This window comes from Phasianus colchicus, chromosome 8 (genome assembly GCF_987193195.1).
Source record: "Phasianus colchicus chromosome 8, bPhaCol1.hap1.1, whole genome shotgun sequence".
NCBI classification, from domain to species: Eukaryota; Metazoa; Chordata; class Aves; order Galliformes; family Phasianidae; genus Phasianus; species Phasianus colchicus.
The window spans coordinates 23,330,750-23,347,059 of record NC_143443.1 but is presented as its reverse complement, the minus strand read 5'-3'; the positions used below and the strand labels follow the sequence as shown (position 1 = coordinate 23,347,059).

At 42.4% G+C, this 16,310-nt stretch overlaps 1 protein-coding gene across 12 annotated transcripts in view; it reads left to right on the top strand.

Annotated features, from left to right (window-relative positions):
- BTRC (beta-transducin repeat containing E3 ubiquitin protein ligase) overlaps positions 1-16,310 on the top strand; it is a 112,518-nt gene that overhangs the window by 75,701 nt on the left and 20,507 nt on the right. For all 12 annotated transcript variants that reach the window (XM_090145396.1, XM_090145393.1, XM_090145402.1 and 9 more), the window contains 2 exons: positions 8,295-8,526; positions 12,807-12,993. In XM_090145396.1, the coding sequence (XP_090001522.1) occupies positions 8,295-8,526; positions 12,807-12,993 (419 nt within the window). The remainder of the gene's footprint in view (positions 1-8,294; positions 8,527-12,806; positions 12,994-16,310) is intronic.

Genomic DNA, 16,310 nt, shown 5'->3' with positions numbered 1-16,310 from the left:
AGACCAGAGGAGGATATATGAAAAGTCTGTCTAGGTGTTTACTGGCCAGCTTTGACACTGTGCAAAAGTATTTGCCCCTGTTTGTTGCAGGGGAGTTGGACAAGGTGACCTTTAAGGGTCCCTTCAAAATAAAACAGTTATATAATTCTGTTTCATGGACTTTCCTTCTTACAGCTGCCTCTTTGATGGCTGCCAACAGCAGGAGTGTTGGTGTCAATGAGTGTGAACCCATTAGATGTCCTCTTCTAGACCTGGCTGTACTGGTAGAAAAGAACACCACACAGCCTTTGTCTGGCTGCTGCAGGTTGCTGCCCTCCAGGATCTGTCAGCAAAACTGCAACCCTGCTTTCAGTTAAGATGAGGTGTTTTAGCTTAGACAGTTTAAATAGCAGGTCTTTGCTAACAAGCTTATTTTGACTGAAATAGGTTAGGCAGTGCTCATGCAGCCAACTCTGCCAGCAGATCTAAGGAGTGTGTTTGTAGTGGGACCAAGCATTGCTGTGACAGTTGCCATTCTTTAGATCACTGCTGCATTTTCGTTTGTTGCATTTCTTGGTCATTGGGTGCCTTTGTGCCCTCTTTGTTGGTGGTGGCAATGTGCATCTCCAAGGAGGCTCTTGGAAAATAATGCTGCTTCCAGCTGTGTTCTCTTGGATGAGCTATTTTGGAGGGCTTTTGTTCTTGATGATAAAAGCTTTACATAGAGGATCAGATGATCATAGCATTTTGAAAATCTCAGTAGCATTACTGAATGCAGATAGTATTATCTTTCAGGTTGTTCTCTCCCTCTACTTGTGGGTTCTTCCCAGTGGTGTAGTCTTCAGGGTTTAGCCATGGTTTGAACCTTTTTAGTCCATCTGCCTGTTCCTGGCTGCTTTTCTCTCTGAGTTCAGGGAGTACTTGGAGCAAAAAGAAAATCAACCATAAAGAAAAACTTCACTCAGGCAGTAAATCATGCTTGGATGTTTTTAAAACAGAAGCAACTGTTCTAGAAAACTATGAAACTGCTGCTTAGAGCATAGCTTATGCCTTTCCCTGCCATAAACGAGCCCTTTGCTGCTGCTGGCCATTACCCAATGACTTTAGTAGACTGGTTCTCCAAGTGATAATGTGCATGTTCCTTCCCTCCATTAACAGTAATAACATATAATGGTCCCAGCAGTTCAGCATAGGTTCTGGTAGCCATTCTGAGAAAGAATTTCCTTTGGTGACTTCCAGTGAAAATGGTTTCTTACTACTGTAGTATCTGCTTTGAAATCAGTGTATGATCAGTTTATACCTAATGAAACGACCACTTTAAGAGTGACAGTGGCTGCTCCTCCCTGCCCCATATGTCTAGATTTGCATTCGGTCAGGGATCTTAGTTTGGGAAAGTAACATATGCTAGTGCTGTGCTGATGCAAGCAGATTTCTCATCAGTGCTTGTTATTTTCAAAGGCAACTTGAAGATAAGGGAGGAGGAGGAGAGGGACTCCCAGTTCGCATCCGTTGCTGGCATCAGAGAAATTTTATTTTGGAGGTTTTTACCAGCACTTAAAATCTAGATGGGAGACCTATATCAAACGAAAGTTTACAATAGGAGCTACGAGATTCCAGACAATTAAACTTTATTAGTCTGTCTGAAACATTAACTATTATCTTAAAAGAATAGTTTTTTAATCTCCTCTCCCTGTTGCTGTTTACTGTGTAGCAGTGTGGGAGGGGAGCAGCTTCTCCAGCAAGGTGTTATTGCAGTTTGTACAGCTGCTGTGCAAGTGCCCATGGCTGAGTCCTGCGTCCCCTGTCCCTGGAGAGACCCAAGGCGTTCCTTTTTGGGTGTCTTTGGCTTTCTCTGTCCCTAAAACAACGCAGCGTTCTCCTTCTTCTGTGTCTGAGGCCATATCTGTAGCCGGGTGCCCTTCAGGCTAATAGCACATCGTAGGCACTTGGATGGTACCTCTGAAAACGATTGCCCCCCCAGATTTCAGCAAGTGCAGCTGGTTGGGCTGCTGTGTCCGGTGTAATTCCAGTGATCTTTCATCTAGACAGATCCTTTCGTATCGAAGTTCTTTTTTGAAGATGTTTAGAGACCAGATGTGGGCAAGCTGCTAAAAGTCACAAACTGGCAAAACTGTGAGGTCCTTAAGTGTCCAGGGTGCTGCTAATTTCAGTGTGAGCGTGTATTTTGAATTTTCTCTTGAAAATGAACGGTCGCGACGCTGCGGTTTCTTTCATGGTGCTTTCTTTTGACTCTCAGATGTGATTGATGATCATCTGCTTCTGAGTTCTGTTCGTTTTTCAGAATGTTGTGGTGAGCTGTGCAGCGTGGAAACTAATTCAGTACTGAGCGACTCAGTCTGTATATGTGCTAAACCCATGGTTAACCTCACAGAGTCTGTTATGCGAGATGGAGGCAGACGGAAACGGGGAGATTCTAAACTGAGCTTTTAAGATAAAAGTAAATGGAGTGAGTTGTTAAATGACCTAGGATTGTAGTTTTTCTGTCAAGGCAAACATCAGAAAAGCAGATTTGCTCTGCAAAGGAGAAAAGCAAGGAGCTGCTGCCCTTCTTGTGCCATACAGGTGCTCTGGCAGGAGAGGTCCTGCTCCTTACGGGGAGACTCTTAGCCCACTTCCTAAAACAAGGCAGCTCTGCCATAGGGAGCTGCATTAAGGAGCTACAACTTCCATCCTCTTTGCTTAGCCTTGGCAGTCTGGGAATCTGTTCTGCAGCATTTGGCAATTACGAACCTAAAAAGGAAGAAGCCAGCCATAGGAACTGAACCTGTGTCCTGTTAATTATGCTGTTACTGCCTTCAGGCGTGCCAACAGCCCCCTTCAACAGGACTCTGAAATACTGGCTCTGCCTTGTCGGATGGAGGACTGGCAGAGGTTCTCAGCTCCATTTCAGTGCTTTTGTTACATTGCTCCGTTGGGGTGGCACTGAGCGCTATGGGCAGGAGCAGCTTCACAGCTACGTGAGTGGCTTTGAAGGAGCTGTGCAGTGTTCTGGGGCTGCAAGCAGCTTTACAGACATCACCTCAAAACATCTCTCTACGACTTGGACTATTTAATCCCCTGCTTTTCCCACACAGCTTCCAGCATGCTGCAGAATTCCTGATCTTTGTTTGTACTGCTGCTGCAACTACAGGTTTCATGTCTGGTTTCACCGCTGTGGTTTTTTAATGGGGTTAATTGTGAGGAACATTCGGGATGCGTACACTGGTGTGGCTTTGCTTTCGTTGCAAAGTTACCATCTCCCCCTGCTATAGCCGTACACCTGCATGGTACCTTTCTTTGTCATCCCATTGCTCGTTTTCCCCCCCAGTGTCTTTTATCTTGTGAGTGAAGTTTGAACAGTACGCAGAAAGTTAACTGCCTGGAGTCTTTTAAATATAAGTAACACGCACCCAGTAATAAGCTGTCGGTTGTTTTTTTGCTGCCTGCAAAGAAACATAAACACAGCGCTCATTTCTGGCAGGTTTTTACTGTCAGAGTTTCTCCTATTATATTTATCTTACAATTTGCCAGGGGGTGAAGTTATTAAGTTTTAGCAGCAGCCATCGATCAAGTTCACAAGTTAACACGATAAAGGCTCTGTGCCGCTCCGATCCGGGAAAATGATGATCCTCACTCGGTAATTAACTAAATGAGAAAGTTAAATCTTACTTGAGAGCTGGGAGAGATGAAAGAGAGGTGTTTGTCAGTTTCTCAGTGGAAATTAGAAGCAGTTTTCTGCAATTCCCTAAGCTGCTGCTCTGTCATATTTTACATAAGCACTGGGAAAACGTCTTGTAATTAGTGCTGTCATGGAGGATTTTTTTTGCTGAAGGATGTTGGAATAATTCATTAGATTATCAAGAAAGGCTTGTGTCCTGAAATGATTAGCACAGTGAAATTTAAACCATTAACGATAACAAGTTTAGAGCTTGCTGCAGTGCAGAGGCACCCGGGGTATGTCTGTGCCTATTTCAATCATTTCTTATAATTAAACATTATGTCCTCTTTTTTCCTCCCCTTCACTAAGACCCATCCAAAATTCCTGTTAAGGTGGCTCTGTCTAGATCAGCATCCTAACCGTGGCCAGCAACACAAGCAGCTGGCTATGGGATGCTGCAGCTGCCAGTAAGCAGTAGGAGCCACCTGTCCAGGTCAGAGCTGCAGTCCCTGTGAGTATGGAGGGAGGGGAGGAAGCCCAGCATGGACCCTTGGTACTGAGTTGTCCAAGGGAGGTCCCTTTATTTGGTCTAGAGAGATGCTCAGTGCTGACCTCATCTCTTGGTCATGTTGGAGCTCCAGCTTGAGGACATCTGGAAGGTTCAGAAGGTCCCAAACCTGGCTGAGATCATTTAAGCCGCGCATGATTTTCTGTCTTTATCTTAAAAGAGTTGTCCTCTTACATCAAGAAATGTATAAACTAAATTCTCCCATGCTGTAGAAAGTGCCTTAACAAAATCTTCTGTAATGATTAGAAGATATTATGGGGACTTTTTTAATTAAAAAAATTTGATTATTACTAGGTTTTGACCACTGCTATGGGTTCTGACCATTACCGTGGGCTGTGAAACACTGTGCCTGTAACACCATCAGAGAACTGTGCTGATCCTTACTGTTGTGCTTTAGAAGGATTCTTAGTCCCCTCTCCTGATCAAAACAAAAAATAACCTTGGTTGTCATATGTTGGTTACAGCTGTAATATACCATGGCTGTTGTGTCTACTATGCAGAGTAGGAGATTAATCTAGGCTTTATTTTTCCATGTTGAAATATGGCACCTTCCTATAGTTGCAAACTATAGTTAGATTGAATTTGAAGTTAGATTGAATTCCTTTCATATATTAGTCCGCTTCTACTTTGCAGAGCATACAAATATGCTTTGTGTTAAATGTAGCCATTTGGAGAAAGACTCTTGTAATTATGGGCTGCAGTGGAGCACGGTACGTAGATCCTTGAGATGGTACCCACCTGAGGCAGCCAGTCCTCTGGGTTTCCCAGCACAGCTCACAGGCTCAGGCACACCAGTGCAGAACATCTTGGTTGCTCTTGCAGAGGAGTTGCCACTGGGGAGCTTGGAGCTGGCTGAGGCACAGTGGAGCCTGCACCTTCATTGTACTCAAGCTTTTGCCCGTGGTGATGGGCTACCACTACTTATTCTTCTTTGCCACTTTGGGAAGTGAAGCTTATAAAAAGCATAAGCACAAACGTTGCATTTGGATGCCTATTTAACATAGCAGTGTGTCCTGCTCGCAGGTTGGTGCTCACTTCTTCAGATTAGGTCTGCTGTTGTGCCAGGAAAAGGAACCGTTGAAGAAGAGACCATTGTGTGCTACAGGAAATAGAATCTGATTTGTCATGAACTGCAGCTGAACAGAATGGTTGAGTCATCAGGGTTTATTAGAAAGCTAAATGAATTCTCTTGCTGCTTGTAACCGGTACCTCCCCAGTGTTTTAATGATACAGATGCTTGATGTCATTGTTGTGTCGTTGCTTTTTTTAATAACAGACCTTTTTCACTGAGCTCCTCAGTGGATTTTCAGGAATCTTCCAATTGAAATATTTTCGAATTGTCTTCTTACCCTTAGCTGCAGGTGGTCTTGGCGATCACAGGATTTTGAATCCTGCAGAGCTGGGGTATTCCTGGCCTGCACAGTCTTTCTGGTCCTTGGTGTATGGACCATGGGACCCCTGGAGATGCTATGGTGACCTTGGGTGTGCTTCTTTTGATGGGAAACTTGAGCAGGCAGGGGCACTGATGATGTCTCAGGTTTATATGGTCAGAATGTGGCTGAAGTAGGACGCTCAGACCTAAAAACACGTTGCACTCCTGTCTGCTAATTCAGACATACAGACACACAGAATGCTTTTCTTAGCAGATCCGCAACATAAGTGCAGAGTTTGTCTTCAAGTTACAAGTGTTGGTCAGTGGGCTCTTTAATTTATTCCTCCCTACCTCAGAGGCTGTATTTACTTGGGACACAAGCAAGTGAGTTGCTTTGGCCCACCGAAGCCATCTGATTTTAGGCACACAGGATCTGTTACTTGTTTTTGCGGGTGTTGCAGCTTCTATTTGATGTCCCAGGCTTTTAGAGGTAAGTGGGGGCTGGAGGTTGCTGGAAGTTCGGCAAGGCAGGGGCAGAGCCTGGTGCAGCCCCACGCAGGAGGAGCAGCCCCTCTTGTCTTCATACTTCACCTGCCTACTCTGCTGCTCGGTCTTAGAATTTCTCAAATTAAAAGCCGGAGGTATTATTGAGACAGCCTGTTGTGGGATGGACTTGCCAACAAACAAGAGAAATTAAACCACATCAGGCTTGTAGAACACAACAGCTCTCTGCTGTCTAAATCCAGCACTTTTACGGGGGTGTCTGTTTTGCAGGCAGCTTAACTGCAGCAGAAATGACCGGAGTCCCCTAAGACCGATGTTCAGTGCAGTCCGTTGGTAATGATTTTTTGCCTGGCTGTTGCCAGCTGCAGACTTTGCTAGGAAAACTTCAGTCTTTCACACCAAGGACGTCATTCCCACAGCCCCTTTTATAGAGGTTTCTCTATATAAAAAGGTGTCCCAAGAGAATTTCTTCCTGCTGCCCAATACTGGGTTTGTTATTCACTTGCAGCACAGTCTGTGGGATGACCAAATGAAATAGGGTCAATCAGTCATAGCCCTTGTCTGACACGATCCTACTGAACACACACACAGGTCTGTGGGGAGAAAAGGGAGGCTGAAAACCCTGAGCTGCAGAGTTCAGTACGGATGGTGTGTGCTCCATGTTCTGAGACCTAACACAGAAACAGTAGAAATTTCTTGCTAAAAATGGCAGCTAATTACCACCTTTTTCCATCTGAAGAAAATCTGTCCAGCTCTGCTGGAGAGGCTGAAATTTAGGTGGCTTTGTGCTATAAAATGAGACGTAAGTAGTGAATAGTTAGGTATATTTTCAAATGATGGTGTTTTTGGTATTTCAGAGAATTGCTGGCAGGGCAGGTGGGTATCAAAGAACGAGAATTCTTTTCTCCAGAGCAGTTAGGAATTCACACATTCTAAACCCAAATTGGGTAATGTTTTTCTCTGCTCTCTAAACGCAGTGTTTCAGCATTTGAGAAAAAGTATTGTTTTGTGGTTTTTTTTTTTTTTCCTTCCAGTAAAATGAGTAAATCCATATATTTTAGTTATAATTACAGGCAGATTTAGGTACTCATCTTTTCCTTTAAAGGGAATGAAGTCTCATGATGAGGTTGGTGCCTGAAATTTTATCATATGGCAGAAATATGGCGCCCCTGAATCAATGGTTGATATATTTCAGTGCCTGTAATTCGTTTCTAATGATTAGATAATTAATAGTGAATCTCAAAATACATTTTGAAAGTATAAGTGATGTAGTATTATTGACTTTTCTTACAGAGCTGTCTGGTGTTACACCACTGAGGTGAAAAAGGGAAAATCACGTTTTCAGTGGGAATAATCTGCAAAAGCAAAATGAGAATTATCCGTGCTTTGGTTGAACGTGTGCCTGTAGTGTGTGTTCCTAGACTGGGGAGGTACAGAAGTGAGTGTGTGGGGATAATGAATCCTAAAAAGATACAAAAGTCTCAATTTAGCATTTAATGCAAACTGAACAGTGTGGAAAAAAAATAATTTCTCCTTAAGCAGTTAATGTTTTCTGGACAAAGGATATCCTTACGATGCAAAATGTGCACTTTTCTTCCAGTAAAATCGTTTAGGAAGCAGAAATTACATCTTGCCATCAAGAAGTAAATTGAAATGTCAGTGTTTTGTATTGTCCCTGAAACTCTTCTTTGAGCTGAGCCTTTCTGACAAGATATTAACAGTGCTCGGAAAATGTAAGCTCTTTTATTCTGTGAAGGAAGCATGTAGCAAATATCAGGGTGTGCTTTAGCTGGCTTTACCCTCACAGTATAACTTTATACTCAGAAGTACTCTTTTTTTTTTTTTCCTCATTTGTTCAGGACATTTCCTATGAATTGTAGTAGCAGTCCATTCTTTAGAAGAAAAGTGAAATCTAAATGCAGTTTTCTGTTGGTGTATTGAAATAGCTGGTAACTGTAGATTAGGAATCCAAGTGCATTTTGCTGTCTGCAAGATGTAAATAAAACTGTGTTTGTATTAAATTGGCACTCATGGTTTCCCTTCCAAGCAGTCCTATGTGTGCAACTCAGGCATGGACCAGGACCTTGTTCTGCTGGAGTTACAGCTCTGCACTCAGCTGCAGATGGGATACGTGGTCCTGACCGACTTCACGTACCAGAGCACCTGATCTTCTTTTTGTATGTATTATTTGTGTTTTTTTTTTCCTTTCACAGACAAAACTTGCCAATGGCACTTCCAGTATGATTGTGCCCAAGCAGAGAAAACTGTCAGCAAGCTATGAGAAGGAGAAGGAGCTCTGCGTCAAGTACTTTGAGCAGTGGTCTGAGTCTGACCAGGTGGAGTTTGTGGAGCACCTCATCTCCCAGATGTGTCACTACCAGCACGGACATATAAACTCGTACCTCAAGCCCATGTTACAGAGGGACTTCATCACTGCACTGCCAGGTACTTCTGTAGGCAAAGGAAGAGTGCTCTTTCCTCTTGTCTTCCAGAAAATTATTCTCTTTGGCTTCTTGTGTCTCTGGCCTGCCCTGTTGTAGAAGTTTTTTCTAGGGCCATCTTGCAAAACAAATTGTAGCTTTTGAGTGAAAAGCTCTATAGCAATACAAAATACAGGAACGTTTTGTTTTGTATTCCTACCATCACTGAAGGGATGATCTAACATCAGCATAGTTTGGCCAGGAAAGAATGGTAGCTCTTATCTGTATCTTAAGGAGGATCATCACAAGCCAGAGGACAGGTAGTTGTGCTTAGAATGCCTGCAGTGATACATTAATAATGTTTTTTAAAAAATTAAAACTACTCTCGTTTTCCACTGCTCAGCCAAGGTTTTTCTCTTTTCTTATGTAGATTATTTTGGTGCTAGTAAAATACCTTCCTGAGGCCATCACTTTGATTATCTGTTTATTGCCCATAGTGAATGGAGGACATAAGAAGAAAGAATGGAAATGTTCAGTGTATTTTTTGCACCTCTGTTGGACTTTCCTTTCAGGATTTTGTCCCAGGTGTTCTCGCATGTGGCACTGGGTGTATTTCAGAGAATGCATGCATAAAATAGTGTTTTGACCCCATCTTACAGGTGAGAAAGTGAGGCAAAAGGAGATAAACATGTGAACAATAAGCCATAGAGTTTCAGAACCAGACGGGAATTCCTGTCTGTCGAATTTTTCCAGACCATTAGATCATAGCTCAATAAATAGCCAGTAGGTTAGCAATCCCTTTGTTTCAGGTGAGCCTGAGCAAGTCCTATATTTGTTCCATCTAAATAACCAGCTGAAAAGAAGAATTTCTTGCAAAAATACTTGTTCTGTGGATCCCTTTGTAGAAGTGATCAACTTGGACAATTCGTTCAATCCAGTCATTCGATCATTCTTTGGAGGGGATTTCGTAACCTGAAATTGAAAATGTCACGTTGGGAAAAAAGGTGGAAAAAAGTAGGGTTTAACTGTGAATTATGCAAAGCATGGAGGCAGTGTGAGAGTTTTGCTACAAAGTTAAGTATGTAGTCTCTGGATTTTTAAGCTCATTGTGCCCAGTAATCAAATGGTTGTTGTAGCATTAAAAAAAAATCTTAGTTATGCTAAGTACCTTCTTTATGTTAGTTTTTAGTAGTCCAATGGCAATAATCTTGTGTACTTAGAGCAGCATTATAACTTGTGAGGCTGTTCTGTTTCAGAAAAACAGAATACTTGGAAAGCATGTTGGTTTCCCCACTTTTAAAGTAAAAGCATACATACAGCTACACAATTTTTCCAGGTCTTCCTCCACAAAGCTCCATCAGAGCAAGCAAATACCACACATTTTCTGCTGTTTAATTTCATCCTACAAGCCTTTTTCTGACCGTTCTGGGCAAATATTAGAAATATTTTCACAGGCATCCAAAATCTGCCTGCCGTGCCATATTTGTTAGTGGTCTTTTCAGGGTTATCTAGGAAGCAGCTCTAGCTTTGAATTTTACTGTCTCCAAGTACAGAACAGACAGGATATTAGGCAGCTAATGTCTGAGAACGTGAACAGTTGTGGGAACTGTGTGCTTAAATAATATATGTGCATCAATTTGCATATTGGCAAAGTGCTAATGTCCTGGTGAATGTAGCTCTACGGGAGAAAATGAATGGCAGGGAACTAGGCTGGCTCAGGCTCTGCAGCCTGGGAGGTGCAGAATGTCCTCAGTGTAGGCAGCTTTCTGGTAAGGGTGATAGGAAGAGGGAACTGCTGAGGAAAGAGTGCTAAACCTAAAATTTTGAATTAAGTCGATAAAAAAATAACCCTAACCTATTTAAGTATTTTGTAGCTTTCTGAAATTCTCAAGTGCTCAATATTCCAGTTTCATTTTTATGCCTTCATTCTCTTTCCTACTCTCCCCCTCAAGTAAATAAAACAATAAAGATTTTCCAAAATCATGAGGCATCTTATCTCTGTCCTCCTCGCACTGTCCCACAGAACGACCAGAGATGGTTTTAGGTCATGTGCAGACTTGGCTGATATAGAGTGCAATTGACTGAGGTTGTTTTCCCAGTGCTTTAGACAGAATAAAGGTTGGAAAAATACAGCTTAACTGTGTACTTAACAAACTTTGTTTCATTTCTTAAAAAAAAAAACAAAAAACAACAAAGTCTCTGCTTAGCATTTCCAAGCTGTTTAACATTTTTTATGAGCAGAGTCATTTTTATAAGGGTTTGGTGTGTGAAATAACTGAAACATTCTTCTAATACTTGATGTGGAGGACCGAAGGGCTAATTGTGTTTCACATTAGTTTAGCAAAAGCTTTTGTGCATGAAGAATTTTTTTAAGGGAAGCAATGCTCCAGTAGATATGTATCTCACATAATAATACAATTGAGTTTGCTGCCACGCCAAAATAGCTTTGATTCTGTGAAGAGAAGGAATAGTGAGGTTTTGGCCTCCCCTTCCCACGTGTTAAGTGGAAGGGAAAAGATTGTCAGAAAGAATGCCAAAGAATGCCAGAATGTGGCATTTCTGCTCCCCACAGAGAGCTCAGGACTGCAGGAATCAGAGGGGGGAAGCAAGGGAACACCATTGTCCACTTCTGTCCTTCAGAATTGGTTCAGGTTCACCAAAATACATAGACATACATACATAGACATAGGTCTATGAATTGCTGTAGTGTGAACCTGGATTTACAAACACTCTTCTTTGAGAGAGTTCCACATAATGGCTGTGTATATCTTTTCAGATTAAATACATAATAAAGGTTGCTGATGCTTCAGTTTTGCAGGTTGACATCTAATTTTGCATCTATAAAGATAAGAAATGTCAGCCCTCTTGCTGCATTCTGGTTGTGTCTGGTATCATTCCCGTGCTTTTTCTTCTGAATGAATGGGAGCATAAAACGCTGGGCAGAATGTCTCACCCAATGTGTATTATAAATCTCAGATGTTTGATAGGATTGAGAGGAGACATGCTGAGTTTTCTCATTTTCATGTGTCAGTAGATAATTTTGAGATGTTTCAGTTAACAAAACCAAGTAAAGCTTGGGCCTTTTGTTTCTTATGAGCTCCAAAGGAATCAGCTGATTGCCCCCAGTTTGGGTTTGCTGATGTATGGGCATGTGACTGTACAAATGCATTCACTGCTTTTTCTTTGTCACTGACAAGCAGGGCCTGCTCTTCGAGGCTGTTGTTTAAAAAGCAGGAAAGGACACGTATAACCATGTCCCAGATGTGAACCAGAGGGTTTCTAGGGTCTCAACCACAACTTTCACAAAGCCTCAGCAATTGGACCTGTGAAGAGGGAGAATCCCTTGACACTGTCTCTCGCTTATGAATTAAACAGCCTCCAAGAGGAGCTGTGTTTATGCAACACCTCATTTAAAAGGCATCTTATCTTTCTGATGTCTGGTAGGTGATCAGATCTGAGTGGGAAGGGGCACATTTTTGCTAGACCCATCTGTCTGTTTAAGAGACAGAGCATGGCGTTGTGTGAAGTTACACTGAGCTGCTAAGTGCTACCCAGGCTGTAGAGCCAATGCTTTGCCAGCATTGCTGCCTCTTTGGCTCACCTGCTTTGCCTTTTACTCCAGACATGTTGAAACAAAGCCAGTCATGGTATTCACACAGGAAAAAATTTGCAAATTATACAATTATGGTGCATATTTTTCCTCCGCCCGCTTTAATAAATGAAGCTAGTGAACCTGCTTCACTTTCTCCTCAGACAGCCTCTTCTTTCCTTTCCACTTCCCCGTGCATCTGCATATCTTTCCCTCCCCCATGTCTGAAGGTACCACTACCCTTCAGGGCACACATTGGGAATATATATTTTTTTCTTCATTACGTTTAAAAGCTACTGCTTTAGCAAAAACAGCTTTTGAGCCGCTGGAACATGAGAACAGCTGTAGCAGTGAGATGAGAAATGGTCCTAATATAGAGAGATTTTGGGGGCTGCGTCGCTGAGTTGGAAATGCCATCCATAGAATATCCCCCTAGTGCTAAAACCCATCGAAATAGATTGGAATGACTTCTTGGATTCTTTATTATTTTTAATGACTTGTTGTGTTATATCCAAAGGAAGTTGGAGAACACTGCTCACTCCTGAACTTAGCTGCAGATGCTCTTCTGCACATTTGGTCCAGCTCTGCATGCAGAAGAGTAGATGGAAAGGAATAGGAGAGAGGGGGTATATTTGTACTTGTAAGGGGAGTTGTTTTAAACTGCCCTTCTCCCCAGCAAATAATGCTTGTTGTTTTTTTCCTTCCTCCCCCCGCAGCTCGGGGATTGGATCACATTGCTGAGAACATCCTGTCCTACCTGGATGCCAAATCGCTGTGTGCCGCTGAGCTGGTGTGCAAGGAGTGGTACCGCGTGACGTCGGACGGCATGCTGTGGAAGAAGCTGATCGAGAGGATGGTCAGGACAGACTCGCTGTGGAGGGGGTTGTCAGAGAGGAGAGGATGGTGAGGGAACTGTATCTTTACCTCTTTTGCCCCCATTTAGGACAGTGAGTGCTGTGTGTTTCAAACCCTGTTTGAAGAAGAATACGTAGCATCCTGAAATAGCACACTGGTTCCAAACCTGACAAATGCATGAGACCAGATTCAGGGGTTGGGGGCTCAGGGCATCATTTGGCTGTGCAGACAGTGTGGGGGCTTTTTCCTCACTTTCCTCATCTGATCATGCTCTTATCCCACTGTGACAAGTGGGATATACAGAGTGAGATTTTTACGCCCAGCTGTCATTCGGTTCAAATTAAGAAGCTGTGTACGCCCCAGGGGAACACTAAACTAGTCAGCAGTTCAGAGCAGAAGAGCTTTTTTGGGGGTGGCAATGGGGCAGCATGTGCTATGTATTAGTTGTTTCCTGATGGGTCTGTTTGTTTTCCTCAGCAGATTTTCACTATTAGATATCTGTTTAATTTTCAAACTGGAAGCTCAGGGTAGGTACCACAGAGAATAGGGGACTTTAGAAATGCAGATAGATTAGTTAATAATCATCTGGAATAGCCTTACTACAATGTGGGTCTCACTCAAGTTTGAAGCTGCTCTGTTAACATTTCATTAGAACTTTCCCTCTCAGGGGCTACGTCCTTTAATACATAATTTTCTTTTCCAAGGGTGTCCCTAGGATGTTGGCAGAAAGGAAGCTGGATATGAATATTTCATAAACAAGATAAAAGTGACAGCTCAGGCATTTTGGTCGCTATTAAAAAGAAAAAGATACAGAATTGCAAACAAAGACTTCTGTTTCACGGTTAATTTTGTTATACTGCTTGTCTCAGAAAGTAAAGGCAAGTAATTCAGAATTATGAAATGTCCTTTAAATATAAATACTATGTTGATCTGCTTCCAGTTGTATAGTGTTTATAAAGAGTATAAAATAAACACAGACATGGTAGTGGTAACTTTTTCATCCCCCTTTTTCTAAGTCATCCCAGATGTTTGTCTAATGGTTCTTAAAAGCCTTTAATGATGGAGATTCTTCGTGCCTTGCTTGAGCAAGCAGTACCACTATTTTACTAACCATGCTGCCCAGAACCCCATCCAACCTGGCCCTGAATGCCTCCAGGGATGGGGCATGCACAGCTTCTGTGGGCAGCCAGTTCTGGTGAACACCATCCTCCTATCTACAGTTCAGGATGGCATATTTAGCCTACACAGACACAAAGAACAGTTTCTCTTTCTGCTTTTTGTAGTAATCTTTTGCGTAGCTGGGAGATGATCATGTTTCCTGTGCATGGGATGCACTAATGAATGCTCACTCTGTGTTTTCTTGTCCTCTTCTTGATTTGCTTTGAATAGCCTCACTCCAGTTACTCTTCTTACTCTTCTCCAGTCTTGGAGGATGGTGACTTCAGCTGACCATCTTCCTTCTGCTGAGGCGTCACCAGAGTTTAATGAGAAGGATTATTTTCTCTGCTTTATGGGGGATGCTCCATTTTAGGCTTTCCAGAAGAACACGTGCTTTTTTTTTAACAGTGGTTTTATATTATATATAACTTTTAATTACCCCTTCTGTGGAAGTTCTCCTTACCTGTTGTTCCTCATCTTTCATGCTTATGTTATAAATAGAGAACTTAGCACTTGTTCTTGTTCAGTTAGATTCTGTATACTGGTTAGTATTTCTCCATTCTGTCAGATGCATTATGAGTTTAATCTTGTCCTCCAAAGTGCTTGTATCTTCTCTCAGCTTCAGCATCATTGGCCACAAAGTAAATATGCTCCCTATTCCATTCTTCGTCATTAATGAAAGTGTCTAACATGACACATCTAGGAGAACTTCATGCAAGATCCCAGTTGCCTTTCTTTTTGACAGTGCACTGTTGGTAAGCTGTGCTTGCTAGCCATTTGTAAGTTCACCCTTGAGCATTTCCACCACTATACTTCTCTAGCTAACTCATGAAACTGACCTCTGAGAAGAAATTAGGTCCATTTGACATTATTTATTCTGGCTTGATCAGCGTGGCTGTTGTTGGTCAGCTTTTCATCTTCTAGGAACTCGTCTAATTGTGTGATCTACGGTGAGCAGTCTGTGAAGTTCATTTGGACAGTTCACCATTTCCCTGGGTTTACCTTCTTCCTATCAGAAATCCTGCTTTCTATCTTGAAGGACAGTAACTCTATGTTATTCTGTCAGGGAGCAGTAAGGGTTACCCAGATTTACAGAAAAATAAAATAGAAGCCCAAGATTGGGTACTTTTGTTTCCATCTGAATACTTGATTGAGTTGGCCAGTCATCAGAAACTGCAAACAATAGTTGCTTTTATCCCAATCACTGGGATGCCAGGGAAGTTCCAAACAGTCCTTTGGCTGACCTGTATGCAACTGACTTTACAAGCAGCAAGACATTGCTTATGGCTAGCAGGACCTTCTAATAGCTCATGTAGTAAAGCTGCAAACAATAGACAGGTTTTCAGGCACGTAGGCTTGTATACAGATGGTTCTAGACCTACCCTAAGTCTTCTGTAGTGTGCCATAGCTGTTCTGCACATCTCCGAAGCATTTCCAGCCTCCCCAGGCCAGTGGTAGTAATTTTCTTACACTTCCAAACTGGATCCTGTAAGGATCCACCTAACTGTTGGTTTGCGTGCAGCCATATGTCCCTTCTTCACAAAGATTTGTCCCCAGACAGGGGGCTGCTGGGTACTGTTTGAAAACTCAGATGATTCTTTTGTCCTAAGTAGAAAGCAGCTTTCTCTGTATGAATGTAAACTAGTTTCCCTAATTGTCAAAAGATCTTTTCTTGAACATTTGTTGTTTTGTTTGTTCAATCCTATAGTTTACCTCCCCACTTACACCTAAAAACTGTAATGATTTAGTCTGGATTTTGCCCACAGTATGTCAGCCAGTTAGTGCAGTCTCTCAAATGACTTTCAAGACATGTTATATGGAAAGGACAAGAAAAGAATGCAAAACGAAGTATTGAGCAATTAATTATGCCATAATGGAGTGAGGGAGGGGGAAGTGGAGAGCTGGCCCAGTATAAACTCCGTGCCTCCGATGCCAGGATTACACTCAGAGGCATTTGTGCCTCTCTCCATTTTGCGAGGCATGTTGCCAGGCAGAGCAGCAGTTAGTACGCCCATGGTGGGGTTTACTAGCTTCCACACCGTGTTTGGTGGCTTCTTAACTTCAGGATGAGGAATTTAAGTTTTTTACGCAGCAGGTAGTGATTGCCGTTTATGGATTTTTTTTGTAGCAAAAATCTAGCTTGGGATATGAGTATTCCAAATCAGTGTTGAAATGAGGAAGGCACCACCGATGAAGCGTTGCTTACC